The sequence below is a fragment of the Protopterus annectens genome, chromosome 10.part0 (genome assembly GCF_019279795.1).
Source record: "Protopterus annectens isolate FY-2018-M chromosome 10.part0, PAN1.0, whole genome shotgun sequence".
Taxonomy (NCBI): domain Eukaryota; kingdom Metazoa; phylum Chordata; order Ceratodontiformes; family Protopteridae; genus Protopterus; species Protopterus annectens.
The window spans coordinates 81757771-81783373 of NC_056744.1; the positions used below are offsets into that span (position 1 = coordinate 81757771).

General features: G+C 38.0%; 1 protein-coding gene across 1 annotated transcript in view; it reads right to left on the reverse strand.

Moving 5' to 3' along the window:
- Nucleotides 1–24578, reverse strand: part of TSPAN10 (tetraspanin 10) — a 55781-nt gene extending 31203 nt beyond the window's left edge. The window contains exons 1-2 of the mRNA XM_044085044.1: nt 24365–24578; nt 1250–1977 (exon numbers count right to left, since the gene is read on the reverse strand). Coding sequence (XP_043940979.1) covers nt 1250–1977; nt 24365–24451 — 815 coding nt within the window. The 5' untranslated portion in view covers nt 24452–24578. The remainder of the gene's footprint in view (nt 1–1249; nt 1978–24364) is intronic.
- Between the last annotated feature and the right edge of the window lie 1025 nt (nt 24579–25603).

Here is a 25603-nt window from a genome sequence, read left to right on the forward strand (position 1 = left end):
AAGTGCACTGATGGAAAAAGGACAACAGGCTATAATAAAGTGTAATGATGTTCCATTTTTAAAGTTTATAAAACTCTAGTAAACTTGTGCCTAATTTTGGATTATTAGTTATGTTTTGGGCACTTTCACCACATCTTTGCTGTTTAACCCCACAAAACACATATATTTACATATTTACGGATACAGTGCTGTAACCCAATGCCAAAGTTGCTGGGGTATGAATGTTCTGCACTTACTCTGAGCAAGAGTGGGATGTACTTCCCTGACAGTGCTTTGAAGCATAATATAATAGTGGCTTCACTCACATCGCAATAAGATGCAGATGATATCTAGTATGGAAGCTGTGTAATATGTTGCACAAAAGATCAACATTTCACGAACTGTATGATCAAGTTATAACAAGAAATACATACAACGTGTTCCACACATAGGTAAGCAGGATCACTATCAGACCCATAAACACACTCCCTACTTCCTTAGTAAACTCTGTGGATGGTGTAGGTTGTTCTTAGGGTCAATACAGGAGTCGGATGCAACTTAACCGCACTGGGTGGCCGATTACAACTTCATAAGGAAAAAAACAAAGGATTTGCTAAGGATATAACATTGTCATACTTTGTAGCCTCAAAAAACTAGATGATGCCCATGCTCTGAAAAAAGTGCCAGCCAGTACGTTGCATATCCATAAACATGCCACACTGTACTCACGCTAATATATACATAACTCAGAATGCTTACAAACATATACTATTGTCTTGTGATATACATCGTTTTCCAAAATGCTCAGACTTGTAGTAAACTACCCATGTATTAACTTAAACACAGAGTCACTAGTGTGTATTACTGATGTTATGAAATACAAAGCTCAATAACGATATAGCTTTATGACTATACGACTTCATCTGGTAGTTTACTTGTGCAGTTATCGTATTTTGGTGAATGTCTCAATCCCAGTTAGGCCAAGAGCCTTCTTCATAAAACAAATGAGTAAAAACTCTAGTAAACAGAATAAAAATGAGAACTATACAGAACATTGTGTTGATAATACAGATACAAAAATTGTCATCACCTCAGAGGAGGTTCCAGTGTAGTCGCAGTTATAGTCATTACAGTTTCATATATGCACACGAGTTATACTAATGTTTTTCAGTGTGCATCTTGTTCTTTACCTTTTAGCATACATCAAGGAACTTAATGTAGAAAAATCTAACTTACACATTTAGTATAATTCATAAGAGACAGTACTTACATGTTCATTTCCCAGTCATGATACGACTCCACTCCGCAGCAGTGCAAGCCTTTTTGTATCTCATCTATTATGAACTGCAAGTCAGCATCATCCTGGTACCTTCTTATTGCTGTCAGCATGCCATTCTGCAGAGAGTTCCTTATCTCATCCCGCAAAATATATAAAAGTATGCCTACAATGGCTTCCAAGATGACAAATGTTGCAATCCCTACTGTAAAGAATATGAGAAGACAGGTGTTCTCCCGGAGAGCACCCACGCAACCTGACAAGGACAAAACAGTCACAATTAAGCCCAGCAACATCAGAAACAACATTGGGTCAGTGCTTATGTGGCTGATATGCTCTGCTACCAGTGATTTCTTAACTATTAGACCCCAGAGTCCAATGGCTAAGACTCCAAGGCCCAGAACAGTGAAAATGAAATTGAAGACAAACAACAAGTACTTGACACAACAGCTAGTCACGTCAGTGACATGCGTGTGATACTCTTGCAGCTGTAGAAAGTGATGTTTTCCTTCCAGATCCTCAGTCTCCAACCCATCATCGTGGTTGTCTGCAAAGTACGATCCCGCGTGGTCCTTCTCAGCATATTCCTGGCCATGACAATAGCAGATCTGAGCATTTATTTTTATCATCCTTTCAGTATCCCCAGCCAAAAGGCTGTCTTTATCTTCTTCATGACTTCTGCAGACGCATGAGTTCTCATCATTTCTTTGGATTCCCTTATCCTTTGCAATAGAAAGAAAAGAAATAAAAGAGAGTAAAATGTTATTCAGGTGACACTAAGATGGAATACTATTCATTCTGTGTCACTGTTATACCTGCTCATACCCCCCAGTCATTGCACTGATTTCTGCAGGACCACTTCTTTGCTAGCCTGTGACAAACCATGAAATTGATAGCAAAAGCCTGCACTGGGCCTGTATGCACTTTCTGAGATTTGTCAGAGAAGGGGATAACAAAGGCAGCCACTTCCATTTCTTCTAAGTTTTTCGATTATGATCTCTGTGTAAGGAGTATCTGTTACTTCATTAAGACAGAATAATCTGTTTAAGTAGGAAACAGTAAATGCCTAAGCAAGGAAACTAGTTAGAAAGGAGAAAAACAAGCCTTGAATTTGAATGCACATTGCTGAACATCAGTGTGTGAAAATATTATTTTTGTATAACTCCAGCATGAAATGCATTACTTATAATGGAGTCAGATGACTATGCATAAACTATTGATCTTTTGATGCACTGATAGCTGATTGATTAACTTTTGCTTAGCAAGGGTTCATAGGTATATACTAGACTAATGACAATTATGGCCCTTATACATCTAGCCATGCAACCCAAGTGTGACCCACAAATTTGATTTATATAGGGGGTGATTTATTGAATGCCTCTGTCTATTAGAGACATAGGAGCCAGACCAGGGGTGAATTTCTGATTACCCATCCACTGGTCCAAGTTGCATTTAAATAGGGATATGGAGGAAACATCTTCATGTGGATGTGAAGCCTGTTCCAGAGAATGGGAACTCTCCGAGAAACATATCTGTCTCTCCAACATGTCCTAGTTATGATGCAAGCAAAATTTAGGTTATTTAATCTAGTAGTTCTGATGCTGGTTGTTTTGCATATGTCCAAAAGGCTCATCAAAACGGGGTTCAGGGATGCCTCTCAGAAGTTTGTATGGCACTCAGTAAAGAGACATGACTTTGAGACAATCATTGTAGGACTCACTGTATTCTTTTTGTAAGGAACCATTGTGGATGTTCCAGTTGTTGCATGTGCCTGCTCAGATACATTCTGAAGGGGACATTATGCTGTATGATTGGTCTGATGAGGGCCATGTACAGTGGTATGATGATATCTCTGGACCTAGATGCCATAATCTTGCTTATAGGTTGAGCAACATAGAAGGACTATTGGTCAAAGGCTAGGTTACGCTCTACATGAGTTCCAAGATCCTGACTAGTGAATCAACTTTTAAGGGTATTTTATTGATGTTGAAGTTATCCAGGGTGGCATACTTCCCAAAAGGTACTATAATGCATTTCTTGATACTGAGTTTTAAGCCATGGCTTTGGCACCAAGCATTTTCAGTGTTAGACCTTCCTAAAAGGTCTTTTCATCTTGGGGGGGGGTTAATGGCTGATCCCATTCTGCAATCATCTGCAAACTTGGTTATCCAGAGGCCTTTGACATTTGCTTTGACGTCTGAGAAGTAAATGCAAAAGAGAAGTGTGCCAAGCACAGAACCCTGGGAGACTCCACTGGTGACCAGCATTTTTGTGGAGGTGACCTCACAGTTTCTAACCTCTTGGGCCATATCAGTGAGCCAGCTAGCTATCTAGGGTGTTATAAAGGGGTTTATATCTAGTTCCATGAGTTTGTTGACAATTATCGAATGGAGTATTGTATCAAATACTTTAGCCAGATCTAGGTAGGTAGTATGCACTGTTTTCCTCTCATCAGTTGCCTTAGTGACCTTTTCAAAGAAGTCCACCAGATTCAGTAAACATGGCCTTCCTTTGACAAAGTCAAACTGGGATTGAGCCAGTGTCTGATGGTCTAGTATGTCCTTGTTGATAATTTCCATGATAATTCTTTCCATGGCTTTGCAAATAAGACTAGTCAAACTAAGGGTTATGTAGTATACAGGATCTGTTAAAGGTCCTCTGTTATGAAGGGGGATGACCGCTGCAATCCTCCAGTCACATGGCAAAAACCTGTTTTAAGACTATAGTTAAATAATGATTCCAGGGGCCTGATAAGTCATATCCTGGGATGTTACCGGGGCTCAGTGAAGCCGTGTTCTTGGCTTAGATGAGTTCGGCCAGTATATGCTCCCTAGTTATAGTGGGAGGGGTTACGTTTGAAGGTATTTTGGAGGGGGATGGTTGGGGTATGGGGGTAAAGTTGGAAATAAATTTGTCTGCTAACAGTTTATTATATTGCTACACTTGTTGAATATAGGACCATTAACCACCAGTTCAGCACATTGCTGTGTGGTGCCCTTGAGGTTTTTAACATAGCTGTAGAAGGCCTTGTGGTTATCTTTCACCTGGGAAGCTATCTTAACCTCAAAGTTGGCTTTAATTGACTTAATAAGCCTCTTAGTTGCCTATTTAGTTTAATGAAAGAGTTTTTATCTTTATGGGAATTAGGCTTCCTGATTTTTGCCACAATTTTTTCCTTTTGTTGTATATCCTGTTAAATCTGGATGCCACCAAAGTGGCTTACTTCTGGTAGGTACAACAACCTCTATGCAGCTATTAACATAGTTGTACAAACCTTCTGTGAACAATTCTGTCTAGGCTGCTGTCCTCTTGTAGTTTGGGGGCACTGAATTTTGACAAACCATCACTTAAAAGGTAATTTGCCTTAAACTACTTCCTAACTGTTAATGGTTTTAATGGGATTACAGAGTTGATTTTGATTTTGAAGGAGACAGCTTTATAGTAAGATATTACCAGGGAGGATGAGACATTGGGGGGAGGGTGCAGTATCCTCCAATATTTGTGTGCATGAGGTCCAGTATGTCAGAGCCTCTAGCGGACATATTCACTATTTGGTCAAGGGTGTTTGTATTTACGAAGTCTGTGAATCTCTTTGCCTATAAATCTGATGCTGTGTAGGATTCTCAGTCTATAGAGGGGTAATTAAAGTCTCCCATGAGTAGGGTATTAAGTTGGCAAGAGTGGCCCACTGAAAACCTGTTGTCCCAGTTTTAGCATCAGGATGTGGACAAAGAACAATTTACAACACTTGGATACAGTTACACAGGAACAGTAAGAACAAACAACAGTTTTTCATAAAAAGTGAAAAAATAATAAGTATTGCTAACAGGATGTCACAGTACACTGTTCTACTATAATATGTATTAGACAATAAGATTACATGAGACTGTACATTCTTTTTTTACAGCTGCATCCTTCTTTGCTTGTACGATGCAAGTTATTTGTGTGGTGCATGTCTCGTAAGATGCAAGACTTGTATATAGCACAAGTCAGAATGTAGGTAAGTCAGTGGTGAGGACTGAGGACCACAAAAGTTGGGCCAGGCCAGAATATGAATTTTGCAATAATAAGATTAAAGATTTGTTTCATGTTAAAGCCAGAAATACTGCTACCTCAGTCAATAAAGTAGATTTAGTTCAGCTGATTTAAACAAAAAATGACAATAATTTCCTTTAACAGACTGCAATGAAACACTGAACATATCTTTCTCAATGGTCAGGTGTCTCTCCAGACAACAGTGCTCCTAAATTGATGAGCCTGAAATTAATCTACAGAGATTGCCCGCCCCAAGATGAAAAGACCTTTAAGGAAGGTCTAACACTGAAAAAAATTAAATAAAAAAGTAAGAAAACAAATACATACATAAGCACATTTTCATGGACAATGAACTCTCAGATGACTGCCATGTATCAACTATTGCTAGGAAATCACTCTGCCTAGACCAATAATTACATCTTCCAGATCTGGGAAAATTATTCAGTTTCTTCTTGTACCCAATCAGACTCATAGTAAAATACAGTACCCCTTTTGGAATGTACCTATTCAAAGACTTCAGCCAACCACAAATACCACAATGCTTCCTAACCAAGAAAATCGTAGGTATGAGCTCCTTGTTAGACAGACAAACTAGCAATTGCATTACTTTACTCAGTCTTCTATACAGTGTTGTGTGGCGGCCTCTGTTTGTCCTACAGGGCTGTGAAAGGTGCAGTCCTGCTTAACCTTTTACATCTATGAAAAAACTGGAAATAGCTTTAATGCTCACTATAAAACCTAAACTAACATTGCTATGTGTGTGTGTGTGTGTGTGTGTGTGTGTGTGTGTGTGTGTGTGTGTGTGTGTGTGTGTTGTATATATATATATATATATATATATATATATATATATATATATATATATATATATATATATACACACACACACACATCTATATAAACAGCCTATTAAAGTGCCTGCTGGTGCAATAGACATCACTCTCAGAGGATTTTCTACCTATGAAACAATACCCCACTCCACATCAAACAAAGCAGCTTTGTAGCTTTCCTTAAAGCCAACTTAGATGAGTGTATGGAGGGATCTGTAAATTCACCACTGGGATATGAACTTAAGCGCTTCTAGTTAGTTGAAACTAATAGTAGAATTTGCTTTGGCTAGGCTCCTAATGGTCTGTTGGACAATTGCCTAGTAATAACCTATGATTCTATGAATCTATAGTTGACGTTGTTATTGGTCAGAATGGTAGCAAAGCTCTACACTACCATTAGGACAGATGGCTTTCTACTGTTAAGTCAAGATGCAGTCACAGCATCATATGCTATACTGTCAGGCAGCTGCAAGCCTAACAGACATTCTTCTGCCTCATCATTGATGATATTGAAGGCAGGCATAATTATTTACTTATTTTATTTACGTTACATTTGTTAACCGGGAAAGTCCAACTGGGCTGCAAGTCATTTTCAGCAGAGGCCCGGGTAGGAAAGCTCCAGATAGAAGAACATTATAAAGCGCATACCATAATAATGTTTGTACAAATGAGAGAAATGACATAGGAATAATTATAAAGTTGTAACCCCTAATATTATAACATAATAAAACAAGTAAAAGAATGCTTAGTAAATGAACAGTTAGTCAGTTTTCATACTAGTACTATTAAGGGTGTTTACCTCACAGATACAAGGTACAGTGTTTGATTCTTATCTTTGGTCAGGTCTAATACTAATACTATTAATTATTGTTATTATTATTAATAATAGGGTGTTTACCTCACAGATACAAGGTACAGTGTTTGATTCTGATCTTTGGTCAGTGTCTAATACTAATACAATTAATTATTGTTATTATTATTAATAACAGGGTGTTTACCTCACAGATACAAGGTACAGTGTTTGATTCTGATCTTTGGTCAGTGTCTAATACTAATACTATTAATTATTGCTATTATTATTAATAATAGGGTGTTTACCTCACAGATACAAGGTACAGTGTTTGATTCTGATCTTTGGTCAGTGTCTAATACTAATACTATTAATTATTGTTATTATTATTAATAACAGGGTGTTTACCTCACAGATACAAGGTACAGTGTTTGATTCTGATCTTTGGTCAGTGTCTAATACTAATACTATTAATTATTGTTATTATTATTAATAACAGGGTGTTTACCTCACAGATACAAGGTACAGTGTTTGATTCTTATCTTTGGTCAGTATCTAATACTAATACTATTAATTATTGTTATTATTATTAATAACAGGGTGTTTACCTCACAGATACAAGGTACAGTGTTTGATTCTGATCTTTGGTCAGTGTCTAATACTAATACTATTAATTATTGTTATTATTATTAATAATAGTTAGGGTGTTTACCTCACAGATACAAGGTACAGTGTTTGATTCTTATCTTTGGTCAGTGTCTAATACTAATACTATTAATTATTGTTATTATTATTAATAACAGGGTGTTTACCTCACAGATACAAGGTACAGTGTTTGATTCTGATCTTTGGTCAGTGTCTAATACTAATACTATTAATTATTGTTATTATTATTAATAACAGGGTGTTTACCTCACAGATACAAGGTACAGTGTTTGATTCTTATCTTTGGTCAGTGTCTAATACTAATACTATTAATTATTGTTATTACTATTAATAACAGGGTGTTTACCTCACAGATACAAGGTACAGTGATTGATTCTTATCTTTGGTCAGTGTCTAATACTAATACTATTAATTATTGTTATTATTATTAATAACAGGGTGTTTACCTCACAGATACAAGGTACAGTGTTTGATTCTGATCTTTGGTCAGTGTCTAATACTAATACTATTAATTATTGTTATTATTATTAATAACAGGGTGTTTACCTCACAGATACAAGGTACAGTGTTTGATTCTGATCTTTGGTCAGTGTCTAATACTAATACTATTAATTATTGTTATTATTATTAATAACAGGGTGTTTACCTCACAGATACAAGGTACAGTGTTTGATTCTTATCTTTGGTCAGTGTCTAATAATACTATTAATTATTGTTATTATTATTAATAAGAGGGTGTTTACCTCACAGATACAAGGTACAGTGTTTGATTCTGATCTTTGGTCAGTGTCTAATACTAATACTATTAATTATTGTTATTATTATTAATAATAGGGTGTTTACCTCACAGATACACGGTACAGTGTTTGATTCTTATCTTTGGTCAGTGTCTAATACTAATACTATTAATTATTGTTATTATTATTAATAAGAGGGTGTTTACCTCACAGATACAAGGTACAGTGTTTGATTCTTATCTTTGGTCAGTGTCTAATACTAATACTATTAATTATTGTTATTATTATTAATAACAGGGTGTTTACCTCACAGATACAAGGTACAGTGTTTGATTCTGATCTTTGGTCAGTGTCTAATACTAATACTATTAATTATTGTTATTATTATTAATAACAGGGTGTTTACCTCACAGATACATGGTACAGTGTTTGATTCTGATCTTTGGTCAGTGTCTAATACTAATACTATTAATTATTGTTATTATTATTAATAACAGGGTGTTTACCTCACAGATACAAGGTACAGTGTTTGATTCTTATCTTTGGTCAGTGTCTAATACTAATACTATTAATTATTGTTATTATTATTAATAACAGGGTGTTTACCTCACAGATACAAGGTACAGTGTTTGATTCTGATCTTTGGTCAGTGTCTAATACTAATACTATTAATTATTGTTATTATTATTAATAACAGGGTGTTTACCTCACAGATACAAGGTACAGTGTTTGATTCTGATCTTTGGTCAGTGTCTAATACTAATACTATTAATCATTGTTATTATTATTAATAATAGTTAGGGTGTTTACCTCACAGATACAAGGTACAGTGTTTGATTCTTATCTTTGGTCAGTGTCTAATACTAATACTATTAATTATTGTTATTATTATTAATAACAGGGTGTTTACCTCACAGATACAAGGTACAGTGTTTGATTTTTATCTTTGGTCAGTGTCTAATACTAATACTATTAATTATTGTTATTATTATTAATAACAGGGTGTTTACCTCACAGATACAAGGTACAGTGTTTGATTCTGATCTTTGGTCAGTGTCTAATACTAATACTATTAATTATTGTTATTATTATTAATAATAGGGTGTTTACCTCACAGATACATGGTACAGTGTTTGATTCTTATCTTTGGTCAGTGTCTAATACTAATACTATTAATTATTGTTATTATCATTAATAACAGGGTGTTTACCTCACAGATACAAGGTACAGTGTTTGATTCTTATCTTTGGTCAGTGTCTAATACTAATACTATTAATTATTGTTATTATTACTAATAACAGGGTGTTTACCTCACAGATACAAGGTACAGTGTTTGATTCTGATCTTTGGTCAGTGTCTAATACTAATACTATTAATTATTGTTATTATTATTAATAACAGGGTGTTTACCTCACAGATACGCGGTACAGTGTTTGATTCTGATCTTTGGTCAGTGTCTAATACTAATACTATTAATTATTGTTATTATTATTAATAACAGGGTGTTTACCTCACAGATACAAGGTACAGTGTTTGATTCTGATCTTTGGTCAGTGTCTAATACTAATACTATTAATTATTGTTATTATTATTAATAACAGGGTGTTTACCTCACAGATACAAGGTACAGTGTTTGATTCTGATCTTTGGTCAGTGTCTAATACTAATACTATTAATTATTGTTATTATTATTATTAATAATAGTTAGGGTGTTTACCTCACAGATACAAGGTACAGTGTTTGATTCTTATCTTTGGTCAGTGTCTAATACTAATACTATTAATTATTGTTATTATTATTAATAACAGGGTGTTTACCTCACAGATACAAGGTACAGTGTTTGATTCTTATCTTTGGTCAGTGTCTAATACTAATACTATTAATTATTGTTATTATTATTAATAACAGGGTGTTTACCTCACAGATACAAGGTACAGTGTTTGATTCTGATCCTTGGTCAGTGTCTAATACTAATACTATTAATTATTGTTATTATTATTAATAATAGGGTGTTTACCTCACAGATACACGGTACAGTGTTTGATTCTTATCTTTGGTCAGTGTCTAATACTAATACTATTAATTATTGTTATTATTATTAATAACAGGGTGTTTACCTCACAGATACAAGGTACAGTGTTTCATTCTTATCTTTGGTCAGTGTCTAATACTAATACTATTAATTATTGTTATTATTATTAATAACAGGGTGTTTACCTCACAGATACAAGGTACAGTGTTTGATTCTGATCTTTGGTCAGTGTCTAATACTAGTACTATTAATTATTGTTATTATTATTAATAACAGGGTGTTTACCTCACAGATACAAGGTACAGTGTTTGATTCTGATCTTTGGTCAGTGTCTAATACTAATACTATTAATTATTGTTATTATTATTAATAATAGTTAGGGTGTTTACCTCACAGATACAAGGTACAGTGTTTGATTCTTATCTTTGGTCAGTGTCTAATACTAATACTATTAATTATTGTTATTATTATTAATAACAGGGTGTTTACCTCACAGATACAAGGTACAGTGTTTGATTCTTATCTTTGGTCAGTGTCTAATACTAATACTATTAATTATTGTTATTATTGTTAATAATAGGGTGTTTACCTCACAGATACACGGTACAATGTTTGATTCTTATCTTTGGTCAGTGTCTAATACTAATACTATTAATTATTGTTATTATTATTAATAACAGGGTGTTTACCTCACAGATACAAGGTACAGTGTTTGATTCTTATCTTTGGTCAGTGTCTAATACTAATACTATTAATTATTGTTATTATTATTAATAACAGGGTGTTTACCTCACAGATACAAGGTACAGTGTTTGATTCTTATCTTTGGTCAGTGTCTAATACTAATACTATTAATTATTGTTATTATTATTAATAATAGTTAGGGTGTTTACCTCACAGATACAAGGTACAGTGTTTGATTCTGATCTTTGGTCAGTGTCTAATACTAATACTATTAATTATTGTTATTATTATTAATAACAGGGTGTTTACCTCACAGATACAAGGTACAGTGTTTGATTCTTATCTTTGGTCAGTGTCTAATACTAATACTATTAATTATTGTTATTATTATTAATAATAGTTAGGGTGTTTACCTCACAGATACAAGGTACAGTGTTTGATTCTGATCTTTGGTCCGCATATGGTTATTGGCTAGGCATGTAATAATCTGCAGACTGATTGCCTAGTACTTATCTATGAACCTATGCTGTAGGACAGAATGGTACTAAAGTACTACCTGTTACTATCAGCTAATGGCAAAACTGTCACAAGTAAACCCTGTCCCTATCAGTGGCATTTGTATAGCTTAGAATGGTGACAGAACACTACATGTGGGCAGTTGTACTGCTGTAGGTGAGACTCATGACACTGAACAACAGCTTACGATCACACACAGCTCTGTAATATGTTTCACCTATTACAAGGTGCAGTTCTGAGAGGCACATTTGTACCGGAGCATGAAACCCTTGTTAGTTGGCAGCACTGCTATTAGGCAGGTGTTTGTCCTTATCAAGAATACTATCATAGAGCAGCTTTTTTGCAGGGAGTAGAACAGTTCTCACAGTCATGTTTTATGTCCACAGAAATTGCACTGGCATGGTTCACCATGACTCTTGCTAATAACAGAAGTAGCCCAACTGGTAGACAGTGTAAGCTGCAAACTCCCTTATTAGCCTCAACAAAAGTTTGAGATCCCTCATCAAATCCTATAAAGCTAGCTATGAAAACAGAATTGCGGCAGATACTAAAGATAACCGCAAGGCCTTCTTTAGTTATGTCAAGAATCTCCATGGCAATACCCAGATTTGCTCTAAGCTACTGCACAATGGTACCTCCTATACCAAGCCAACAGATATTGCCAATATACTGGCCGACAGATTCAGTGCCAACTTTATCCCTCTCTCCCCACCTAAAGGACCAATCACAATACCAAATGAATGCCAGGAACCCAGTATTACTACTGCACAGGTAAAAACTGCACTGACCAAGGCCAAGAATATAGTTTCCATGGGACCTGACAATATCCCTGGCTGTGTTCTACATGAACTACAAATTGAATTGGAACCACACCTGTGTCCCTTGTTCAGTCACAGCCTCACCTCAGGCTTTGTCCCTACCGAATGCCGCACTGCTATAGTCATCCCTATCTATAAGGGAGGAGCAACTACAGATCCTGGGAACTATCGCCCCATCAGCCTGACGAGTCTGATTTGTAAGGCTATGGAGCGCATCATCATGGACCTAATAAATAAGGATATAGGAAATCTCCAAACTCTGGATCCCACACAGTTTGGCTTTGTGAAGGGTAGATCATGCGTGCTCAACCTGGTCAACTTCTTTGAATTAGTCACCAGAGCTATGGATGACGGCAAGGAAGCAGAGGTGCTGGAAGCTGTTGAAGACTGGGGGGGGGCACTTAGTGATCTAAAAAGCGCAATTTTTTTTAAAACTATTTACTACCACAACATAGGTTCACTTGGAGGACATTTTAAGCTTAGCCAGTTTCCCTTTGGGTGCTTGAATTAACATTTCCTGATTGGTCTTACCTATGCCATGGCTGTTAATTGTATATTAGCCCTAGTGAGAATAAATGTAATCATACTATAGATAATTTGAGGGGACCCATGTGAGGGATGCAGCATTTAGGAACTGCCTCTATCCATTAGTGCATGAGGGGCAATCCTGGAGTACATTTTCTATTACCCAGCCTTAGATTCAAGTTGCATTTGAATATGGACAGGAATGAGCTTTGTTTTACTTCAATGGATAGTCTGTTCTTGAACAGCAGTAGCCTCTGTGATATATATCAGTCTCTCCACAACATTCAGTTTAGATACCTGGACTGAGTATTTCTGATGCCATTTGACTTGTTGATGTTCAGTAGGTCCATCTGTATTAGATCAGAGGATGTCTTGTATGTCAGACATGTCACCTCTAAGCACTATGTAGGTGGTTCATGCAAGGCCTATTGTTTAGGACTTGTATCCTTTAGTAAGGTATCTCTGTGGGTATTCCAGTTGTTGCATCGGTCTGGACAGATGCATGCCAAAGTGGGCATTATACAAAATGACTGACCTAATGAGGGCTTCGTAAAGGGGGACAATAACCTCTCTAGACTTAGTCACAATCAATTTGTTTATAAGCTGTGCAATATAGGAAGACATTCTTATGACTCTTGGCACATATTGGTCAAAACTTAGGTCACTGTACACACAAGTTCCCAAATGCCAAACAACTGGGTCAGTTATCAGGGGGCATTGTAATTTGGCAGTTCCCTGGAGAAGATGACTTCCCAAAGGATATGATAATGTATTTCTTGGAGTTTAGTTTCAATTCATGATTCTGGCACCAGTTATTGTTTGGGACAAACCTTCCTGCATGATGGTCACATAATTTGGGGATTCAGTAACTGCTCCTAGCTTGCAGTCATCTCAAACTTAGTCGGTCAAAGCCCTTTGGTATTTCCTTTTTCTTTTGAGATGTGTATGCTGAACAGAAAAAGCCTCAGCACAGAACCCATTGGTGACTGGTCTCCTCACCTGTTTTGATCTCCTGCATCCTGTGAGCAAGCATACATTTATGCATTCTTTGATTCACCTTTCTGATTGTACTAAATTATATTCCTTGTATAATACAGCACCACTTGTTACAATATGTTTTAAATTTGTACTTTAGAACAGTCTTCTAGTAAGCAATGAAACAAAATGTATAAACCGATAATGACAAAACTACCCATTTCAGAAAATTTCAATCATAAACAGTCACTCAAACTTCTGTTATTACAATCCACCAATATCAGTAAATATATGGAAAATCTCTGCAGAAGTAAGTCATCTAAATAAATACACATTAAAGGGATCTGTAACTAATGAAGAGGCTGCTGCTATCAAACAATTTTATATTTCATTGTTTCATCTGCAAATAAAGTGCCTGTTGCCCTTGACGAATAAATTGCCTATGCTACATTAAAAATAAATGATGAGGTAGTAATTTTGCAATGGAGAATTGATGGCAAACTGTTAACAGAAAAATAATCACTAGGTAACTCCTCCAAAGGAGGACATTCATAGAACTGCAGCATCCACTCCCTTTAAAGCACAACACAGTACAATATCAGCAATCCATCTGGGAGAAGTAGAACTCACAGCCTTCTACATCAATAGCAAATATACTACCTGTTGTGCTACTAACAATGCAAATGATGTAGTATAAGTAGCACTAAACTTTTCTTCCCCTGACATTCTCAGGTCATTGTAAAATCCACTTGACACTCAACTAAATCTCTTAACTTGCAGCATAAGAAATCTGAAAAAAGCCAAAAATTATTTTTTTTTTGGGGGGGGGGGCAAAGGCCCAAAACCAGGGACAGATTTTAAACACTGTTTGTATAATCTTAGAAAGTTGCTAAAATAAAGTGGTATGTGTTATAATGTGTTTTCTGAAAGACAGGAAGACTGAAACTTAAAGGGCTATCGTTCTTTAGTGAATTCAGTTCTCATTGATTTGCCAGAAAAACACAAATTTTAAGAGGAACAGACCAAAAGTATGAGACAAATATTCTGTGAAAATCTGGACAGTTGAGAGCTATGGACTAAACTCCCTGAATCACAAGTGGTGGTATGGGTGGAGAATTCAGGCTCTTGTTTGAGCCTGAGTAACACTAACCACCAGGTATACCTAAGTGGGGCATTTTACACACACACACACACACACACACACACACACACACACACACACACACACACACACACACACACGGGAGCAGCATAACTCCTGCAAATAAAAGAACAGAACTCTCCTTACTGGCATGACTCTGGGAGCACCAACAGAACAGCGGCAGCATAACTCCTGTAACACAGAGCAATAAGAGAACAAGAGCAGCTAGTTTAGTTAGTTTAACTTTCGTGCACAAATCCAAGTTGGCATGAAAACTCCACTTCATTAATTTTTCCCGACAGGTCTTGCAGCTGTAAAAGTGGGGGGCTCCCCCTCCCCCTGGGTCTATGGTTCCAGTACCCATGCAAGGCAGTTCATACAACCTACCTCGATCTGGCCAAGGCCTTTGATACCATCCCCCACTCAGGAATCATAGATAAACTCACTAAACTAGGAATCAACCCCTATATCACTAGGTGGGTTGCAAACTGGCTCACAGATAGAACCAAAGACCAGTCACGAGTGGAGTCCCATAGGGATCAGCCCTGGGTCCTCTCCTGTTTGGCATATACTTCTCTGAAGTCCAGGCCAACACAAAGGGACTCTGGCTGACCAAATTCACAGACGATTGCAAGTTGGGAGACATTATTAACCCCCTAAGTGATGTAGACATTCTACAGAACAGCCTCACTGAGATCAATGACTGGTGTCAAAGCCATGGCCTTAAGCTCAATGCCAAAAAATGCATCATCATCCCCTTTGGCAAAAACTCAGTTCCCATGAACTACCACATCAATGGTAGTCCTCTGAACACTGAAGGAGTTATAAGAGATCTGGGAACACAGGTTGACAGCAACCTCTCCTTTGACCACCACATTGCCACTGTGGTCAGAAAGTCCTTCTATGTAGCACATCTCATTACTAAGGGTTTTGCATCAAGGTAGAAAGAGGTTATCATCTCTCTCTACTCTTTCTTCATTAGACCAATCATCGAGTACAATGCCCCATTTGTCATGTACCTCACTAGACACCTGCAACAACTGAAGAGGCCACAAACGTACCTCACAAAGAGGATCCTAGGCCTTAAACACGTCTTACATGGACAGAGTCAAAAAACTCCAGCTATTCTCTGTCTCATATCGCCTACTTAGAGGCGATCTCTGCTTGACTTACAAAGCTATGTCTGACCCAGCACTGTTAGATATGCTACATCTAAAGAAATCTCAATCCCTCCACACCACATGCTCCAGAGACCTCAACCTCATTACCACAATCAACAGAACATGCTGGAGAGACAGGTTCTTAACCCAGAGACTGCCCATGCTCTGGAATAGACTTCCCATACATGTCAAGCAAAGCACCTCAATGGCCGTCTTCAAGATAAATCTTGACGAGTGGATGGGTAATAGAAAATTCACCCCGGGGATTACTTCAGTGGCTCTACTCAATAGAGGCACTGGGAACTAATGTCGGGCAGCACGATGCCAGGGAAATCCTATGGGCTAGGCTTATAAAGGCTCCAGGGGCATTAACCTACTACACACCTGTGAACCTATGAGCTTTCAGACTAGAACCTGCTTGACTGTTGTGTGCTTCCATCTCGGAACAGCAGCACTATCAGACAGCTGCATTCCCTGAGTTAGTTAGATGAGCATAGGTCAGAATGGTGTCAAAGGACAAATTTATATTATCAAGAAACAAGCTGCCTTCTTTAGGGAATGTATCCATAGGGGATAGGGTCATCACACAGCACTAGAGGCTGTCAATACAAATCTGCTTGAATATCAAACAGATGTTCTGCTCTCTCATCATTATTACTGCCATACTGTTACCAGAGCATTGTACATTAACATGGTAACAGACCACTACTGGTGAATATAATCATGGTATCAGACCACCATTGATGAATATCAGCATGTTACTATACCACAAACAGTGAATATCTGCATAGACCACCACCAGTGAATATCAGCATGATACCAGACCACAACCAGTAAATATCTGACTGTTATGAGACCACCACCAGTGAGTATCATCATGGTATCAGACCACCACCAGTGAATACCTGTATGGTATCAGACCACCACCAGTGAATATAATTATGCTATCAGTCTAGCAACAGTGAATACCAGCACTGGCACACAGAGGCTCTGCTCTTTTGTCAGTAGCACAGCTGCTTTGTTGAAACAGGATTAAAATAATACATGCTATAGTCTATGACTAGCACAGATATTGCAGAGATGTTGTACCCCGTATCAGCAGCATTGCAATAAGTCATGCCACAGTCATGGTGTAGTTTAGCTGTCATTAAAATAACATGAGCTCTCATATGTCTGAACTGCATAAAAATACTATAAACCAAGAAACAAGACTATCACAGTCTTCAGAGAGATGATGTGCCCCTTTTCATTGACATTGCCTTAGATTACAATAGTACCAGATTAACGATGTTCAAGAGTTGGTCTTCTCCTGCAGTTTCGATTTTTTTCTCAGCATGTCGGCACTCAGTATTTGAAGTGCTGACATTTCAAAAGAGAGCCTTTCTGAACAGATGTTCCTCACTTCATCACTTGCACTGAATATGTTTTACAATAGGGCAAAGCTTTTACATTATTTAATCTCACAGTCACATAGATGACAGATTGTTCCATTACCATGTTAGCAGAATTAATGAAAGAGGGAAATGTGTAACAGTAGCTTTGTAACTCTGCTCTTATTTCATCTGAACTAAAAATGTGGTAATTTATTCCCAACATATGATGACTGCTATAGCCATGACTTTTTCAGATTAAAACAATTCCTTCATGCCCATCTCACTGAAAAAGATGGATAAAGACCTGTCTATGACCCAAATAACTGGTGTTTCACTACTGTCATGGGATCTGTGGGGGTGGCAAAGTAGGACGGGAATGAGCAGTCACTGCCAGATTGCCCATCTGGGGGGTAGGAGGCATTGGTAACACCCACAAGATGTAAGTGAATTGTTTTCAGTAATGGACCTAAGCAAACACTACTGCACTAGTGAAAAAGTCACTCAGACAAAGGGCTCCTGTGTGTTGATGTACATATGCACCCAGTTGCACCAACATATACAGGATTTTGAGCACCATCACTAGGGAAGGGAGTTGGGTAAATCTGCAGGATATGCACTGACCTCTCCCAACACCCCTCTCTCACCTCCCAGTGGAACCAAAGGGCAGAGTGGGTTCACCAGACAGGGAGTGAATTTGCTGGATGGCTGTGCCCTGTTTGGTAAGGCTTGATTATTGCACTTGGGAGGAATGAATCAGCTGATCGGCTGCAGGTTGAAGAGTCACCAGGTGATCCAGTGGATTAGTTTAAAAAACAAAAAACAATGTCTTCACATTTTGAAAGAACACTTTGCATTCAATATGTAATAAACACCATCCATGCTATACATAATCATCACTTTGATAATTTATAACATCACAATAAAATAATGTAGGATATTAAAAATGCAGCTTTTATAAACAAATGAAGTTAAACAAATGTACTTTTTTCAATGATGCAACCAATAAATAAAATGCAATAAAATTAATTTTTTCTAATACTGAAATCTATTCTTCACTGTAAGAGCACTTTCATGCTCCTCCAAGCATGCAATATATCTGTTTTCAAATGTTGGCAAGCATCATGTTTTCTTCCATCTTGACAAATAAGTCCCCTCCCCATACACTCCCATTCTCAGAACTCCACTCATACCTCTCAGCTGTACAGATTTTTGTTGAATGTCCAGATTTTTGCTTCATATTTTTGGTCCATTTGTCACAAAATTGTGATTTTCTAGGAACTCATTGGCAAATCATTGAAAATTGAAGTCAGAAATTAATGACATACATTTGAGTTTCAGACTTCATATCATTCAGAAAATTCATATTAATGCAAAACCTGTTATTCTGTCAACTTTCTAAGTTTGTAAGAGCAATATTTAAAAATTGTCCCCATTTTTGGGCCTTTGTCCCCCCATTATTTATAGTTTTGTTGAGATTTCTTGCAGTAAGAGGTTGAGAGGTATGCTCCACATCATCACCAAAACCACTACACACACACACACACACACACACACACACACACATATGCACACACACACATATGCACACACATGGACAAACATGCTCGCGCGCGCACACATGGACAAACACACATACACACATGGACAAACATATACACACACACACACACACACACACACACACACACACACACACACACACACACACTCATACACAGACAAACATACACACACACGCACACAAATATACATCCACAGGCATGCACTCTAACAGACATTCATTATCTAACATATAATTTAAAGTGCTGTGGGGAATGACTGTTTATCGTTCCACTTCAGTGCCTCCTCCTTCCTCATCTTGTTGATCGTATATCTTTATCCACTAGTGCTGCAATCTATTTGCACCACTATTTGGCTGCAAGTCACTGTCTAGTTAGGGGGAGACGTCCCACTTCAGAGTTGTGTACCTTTTTGGGCTTCTCAATGACTTTTTGAGTGTCAATTAATCACACCTGATAATTACTGAAACAATATTTCTTTCTTAAAAAGTCAGAACATTAGTACCCCTACACTCTCAGTAATATAACCATACATCAGGTAACACAGTCGCAGAAAAATGAAAAAAAAAACACTGAGCTGGAAGTTTTGTTTCACTAATTATTGAATATAGTGGGTTTGCACCCAATAATTCATTATAATTCATTACATCCTCCTCAGTTTGCCTACTTTACACATGTATACATATGTGTGTGTGTGTGTGTGTGTGTGTGTGTGTGTGTGTGTGTGTGTGTATACACCTGTATGCTTGATGCTGCTAATTTTCCATTAATTTGTTTGTGTTATAAATGGGTGTATCTTTTACCAATGTAAATTTCAAATGGTATTATTTTTTTGACAGAAAATGCCTTCAGTTAATGTGATACAAAAAGCTGGTAACATATATGATAAGCAGATAAGCACACACAAACACACACACACACACACACACACACACACACACACACACACATATAAATGCAGACACATACCCATGCACAATACATACCTATCAGTACAACAATGCACAATGTAGAATTATTCTGTGTGGATAAACTAGTTCCATTTTAAGTCTTATTACATATCTAGTTTCATTGGTCATGCACTCCACTCAGATGTCAGTCTTTATTCTCTCTTCAGTATAGCCTCCTATTCTCTCTCGAGCAATGCAAGTTTATTACTCCTTCCTATCACAAGTTCAAACATCACACACTACGAGTTAGCTTTATGACATAGTAGGATGAAGCCGTGAGTATAAACCGGATGACCCTGGTCTAATAGGTTCATAGGTTCTTAGGTGTGTACTAGGCTAATGGCCCTGGGGCCTTTACAAGCCTAGCCCATGGAAGTACCCTAGCATTGTGCCGCCCATCATTAGTTCCCAGTGCCTCTATCAAGTAAAGCCACTGGAGTGATCCTTGGAGTGAACTTTCTATTTCCCATCCACTCATCATGATGTCTCTTGAAGAGGGCTAGTGAGGTGCTTTGCTTGACATGTATAGGAAGTCTATTCCAGAGCATGGGCAATCTCTGGGTTATGAACCTGTCCCTCCAGAATGTTTTGTTGATTGTGGTAATGAGGTTGAGGTCTCTGGAGCATGTGGTGCAGAGGGATTGGGATTTCTTTCCACGTAGCATTTCTAACAGAGCTGGGTCAGACATGGCTTTGGAAGTCAAGCAGAGATCACCTCTTAGTAGACGATATGAGACAGAGAATAGCTGGCATTGTTTGTGTCTGTCCATGTAGGACATGTGTTTAAGGCCTAGGATCCTCTTCTTGAGGTACTTTTGTGGCCTCTCCAGCTGTTGCAGGTGTCTAGTGAGGTACATGCCAAATGGGGCATTATACTCTATGATTGGTCTAATGAGGGAAGAGTAGAGAGAAATGATGACCTCTTTCTTCCTGGATGCAAAACCCTTGGTAATGAGATCTGCCACATAGAAGAACTTTCTGACCACAGTGGCAATGTGATGGTCAAAGGAGAGGTTGCTGTCAACCTGTGTCCCCAGATCTCTTATAACGCTTTCAGTGTTTAGAGGGCTCCCATCAATGTGGTAATTAGTGGGAACTGAGTTTTTCCCAAAGGGGATGACGACACACTTTTTGGCATTAAGCTTAAGGCCATGGTTTTGACACCAGTCATTGGTGGGTCTATATTATTTGATCAAATGTTCAGGTGACCGAACACCTAAACATCGAACTCGTAATATCGGAAGCAAAAAAACAGCGAATGGACAATTTAACTCAGGGAAAGAGTTCCCTTTTGTCCGTTCGCCAGATTTTACTTTTGGGTACTGTAGAGCGATCTCAGAGTTGGTATGTTTTTAGTGAGGGTGTGTGTGTGGGGCAAAGCCCCCCACATCGGTGTTTTACGGTTTGATATTACGAGTTCGATGTTTAGGTGTTCCACCACCTAAACATTCAATCTCGTAATATAGACTCATCATTGGTCTCAGTGAGGCCTTTCTGTAGGATGTATGCTTCACTTGGGGAGTTAATAATGGCTCCCAGCTTGCAGTCATCTGTGAATTTGGTCAGCCAGAGTTCCTCCGTGTTGGCCTGGACTTCTGAGAAGTAGATGCCAAACAGTAGAGGACCCAGGACTGATCTCTGTGGGACTCCACTCATGACTGGTCAGCAGACTGACTTGGAGTCCGCTACTTTCGCACTGTGTGTTGTATCTGTGAGCCAATTTGCAACCCACCTAACGATATAGGGGTTAATGCTTAGTTTGGTGAGTTTATCAATAATTCCTGAGTGAGGAATGGTATCAAAGGCCTTGGCCAGATTGAGGCAGACTGTATGAACTGCCTTGCCTTCATCCCCCGCTCTGGTTACTGACTCAAAGAAGTCAACCAGGTCGAGCAGGCATGATCTACCTTTCACAAAACCAAATTGCGTGGGATCTAGAGTTTGGAGATTCCCTATATCCTAGTTAATTAGGTCCATGATGATGTGCTCCATAGCCTTACATATCAGACTCGTCAGGCTAATGGGGTGATAATTTCCATGGTCTGTAGTTGCTCCTCCCTTATGGAGAGGTATGATTGTAGCAGTGCACCATTCGGAAGGGACAAAGCCTGAGGTGAGACTGTGAGTGAACAGAGCACACAGATGTGGTGCCAGTTCACTTTGTAATTAATGTAGAACACAACCAGGGATATTGTTGGGTCCCATGGAAGCTGTATTCTTGGCCTTAGACAATGAAGCTTTAACCTGTGCTGCAGTAATGCAGGGTGCCTGGCATTCTTCCGCTATTGAGATTGGTCGTTTAGGGGGCGAGAGAGGGGTAAAGTTGGCACTGAATCTGTTGGCCAGTATGTTGGCAATATCTGTTGGCTCAATATAGGAGGTACCATTGTGCAGTAACTCAGAGCAAATCTGGCTATTGCCATGGAGATTCTTGATATAACTAAAGAAGGCTTTGTGGTTGTTTTTAGTGTCTGCCACAATTCTGCCTTCATAGCTGGCTTTGGAGGCAATGGGGAGAAAAACAGGCACACACACAAACACAAAAAAACACACGCACTTCAACTCTACACAATATCACAAACAGGAAACATGTGGTATGTAGTAGTAAATCAGTGAATGACATGGCCTTCTTGTCACCTATCTGGCCAAATGCATACTTCATTAGAATGAATGGGTGTCTGTATCTTCAGAGTCATGCATCCAAGCTAGTGCTTATCTTCCTTACATAAATCATGTCTGTGCCATTCATGCCAGCAAGATTTTAATAGTTACATTATACCTTAGTCGTGTGCTGTGCTCATAATGATAAAAAGGAAAATATCTTACACTTTAAACAGAACCAAGCATAGCATGCAGCCTTAAGCATACAGATGCAAAACAGCTAACAACTATATGCTTCTATGCATTAAAATACAAAAATAACTGTGCATGATAATCTAACTCAACAGAATCATTAATTAATTAAGTTGATAAATACATGTAGACATTCCTTATAACATGTCCATTGTCTTGGTTATTTATATTTAACGCTATTTTGCATATTTTGAATAATATCTTGACAATGTCTGTTTGACAGCAAAAGAAGTTAGAGAATCAGAACCATCCACTTGCCTGTATTCTTTGTCATATACTTTATGGGTTTATAAGAAAGTACTTCCTGGATATTTTGTGCAGTTACGCTCTTTTGGACACTACAGATGCAATACAGAGACCATTGATTACTATACAGCCAAGGTATTATGTCTGCTAACACCAATGTAGCAATTAATTTTCATCAGACTACATCAGCACCACGTGATGCAGGTTCATTCAGTGACAGAGCAGAAATTAACAAACTCGTTTGTAAGGTTCCATATCAAACGGTTGCCTTATAACACACTACTCATTCTCTGTGACAGATAAATGACACTATAAAATGCAGTGTGCAAATGTCGACATAGAAGTGGAGGATAACATTACAACATACATAACAAAGTGGGCACTTACATTTTATAACTAAGCAATGGTCTTCTGTGGGGTTCATAATTATTGTATTTCGCTTGTTGTGATCACTTGTTCATGGAGCTCTTCTCCCTGGGATCAGTGAAAACGTCTGCTTCCCATTTGGATTTCCCCAGTTACAATACTCATATCGATTTATCAAGCAAGCAATCAAGCAAGTATATCGATAGTCTGTTACATAGATACATAGGTATATACATGGGTTACCGTTAGAACATCGACCGCTCGAAACATCGACACACGGAAACCCGGGTCCAAAACATCGACACGTTACTTCACCGACAGTGTAACTGGTCGACCTGCAAATGTTCGACACTCAGTTTAAACATGGGCGCATTGAGGAGCTGAAGTGTGAGAGGGGAAATAGTGTGTCTGGGAAGTGTTTTATTTTGGGTCTCCACTGAGGAGAGGCCACTGGCCTAGTGGTACTAATCTTGTCAATAAAAGATAAATAAATCCACAATGCCCCTATCTGCCCCCGATTGTTGCTGTGTGTTTGCTCCTAGGAAGAGTGAAACTCCTCTTCAGTAATTTATTTTTGCTAACTGCAGTAGCAATTCTAGAATTTTGAATGAACTAATTTTGTAATACTAGTGCACATACATTACCCATAATGCTCAAGGCTTAGAAACAGTAGGCATTGCCATTAGTTCTATCTAACTGGAATACTGCACTACATAATAATATTTTAAACAAATACTTCCAGAATGTCAGGTAAAGAAACAAATGGTACAACAGGACCACAGAACCTTTATGTGTAAAATATCTATGTTTCTGTGCCATAATTTTTTTCTCATTGACCCAAACCGGTACTTACCTTATTAAGCAAAGGGCTACGCTCATCCATTCCTTTCTTCTGTTTAATAGCCGAAACACCACAAATCCATTTCAGAAATCTGTCCATTCTTGTACTTTGCTTCTGTAGTTATGACTGAAAACCAAGGAAGGAAAATAGCATTTCCCAGGCTTTGTTCTTCTGTTGCTTTATAGCACTAAGGCACCACTGAGGCATCTCTCTAACTGTACCCCTCCAGCTAAATCACATCATGTGAGAGTCAGCATGCTCAGGATTTATTTCATCTACAAACCCTTCATGCAAAATATCACAAGACAAGCTGTGTAGTACAGACTGTTTTCTTTGGAAATAAGAATTGTGCAGAACACACAAGCCATCTTTCTTAGCACAAACTTTTTTTTTCCTTTTTTTATTTTTAAGATTTGTTATTAATGTCTCATTTGCCAAGGCCTTTTGCTGATCTCAGTGGATGCTATTGTTTCTCATTGCCTGGGTAAAACATAGCATTATGACTTAATAAGCTGGCTTTCAAAGAGTTTGACATATATGGAATTCTGGCAGCTGGAACTCAACGAGACAGAGCTTGATAGGACATCGAAATTGTGGACCAAACGTGTGTGTGTGTATATCAGGTTTTATCTCACTGTCAAACAGTGTGCTTTTTCTAACTTCAAGTTCAGAACTTTGACAAAAGGAGAAGCAGTGATATCTTCTAAACAAGAGACTGACACCATATAACTACAGCTTGCCTATTCTTTCTGCTCACTGTCCTACATAACATATACACTGGGATTCATTAACAATTGTGTAAGTGCCTCACTAAGCCTACACAATTTAAGCATGTTAGTGTGACAAGCAGCAGTGCTAATCAAACATGAGTGCTGTTCATCATGCCTACACATTTGCAAGCACTTTTTCTTGGCCAGCAGTAGTGTTCGCATCCATCAAAAGGTGTTTGCAAGCATAAGTGCAGAATGTAAACAAATCAGCTTGCCTATAGGCAAACCTAATATGCAAGCACGCTCTGTAACCTAGATATACTATGGGCAAGTACAGTGAAAGAATTCTGAGGGAAGAAAAGTAAAATGGGGGGACTGTACGCAAATAACATTGGTTGTACTGCAGAAGTGATTAAGATGGGAAGGGAAATGAGGAAATGTATTCAGATACCACAGGCAAATGTGTTGAATTGTCAAATAAACATTTGTAGCATAAGCACTGCCAAATTGATGTCATAATAATTAATCTCTGTGATAATAC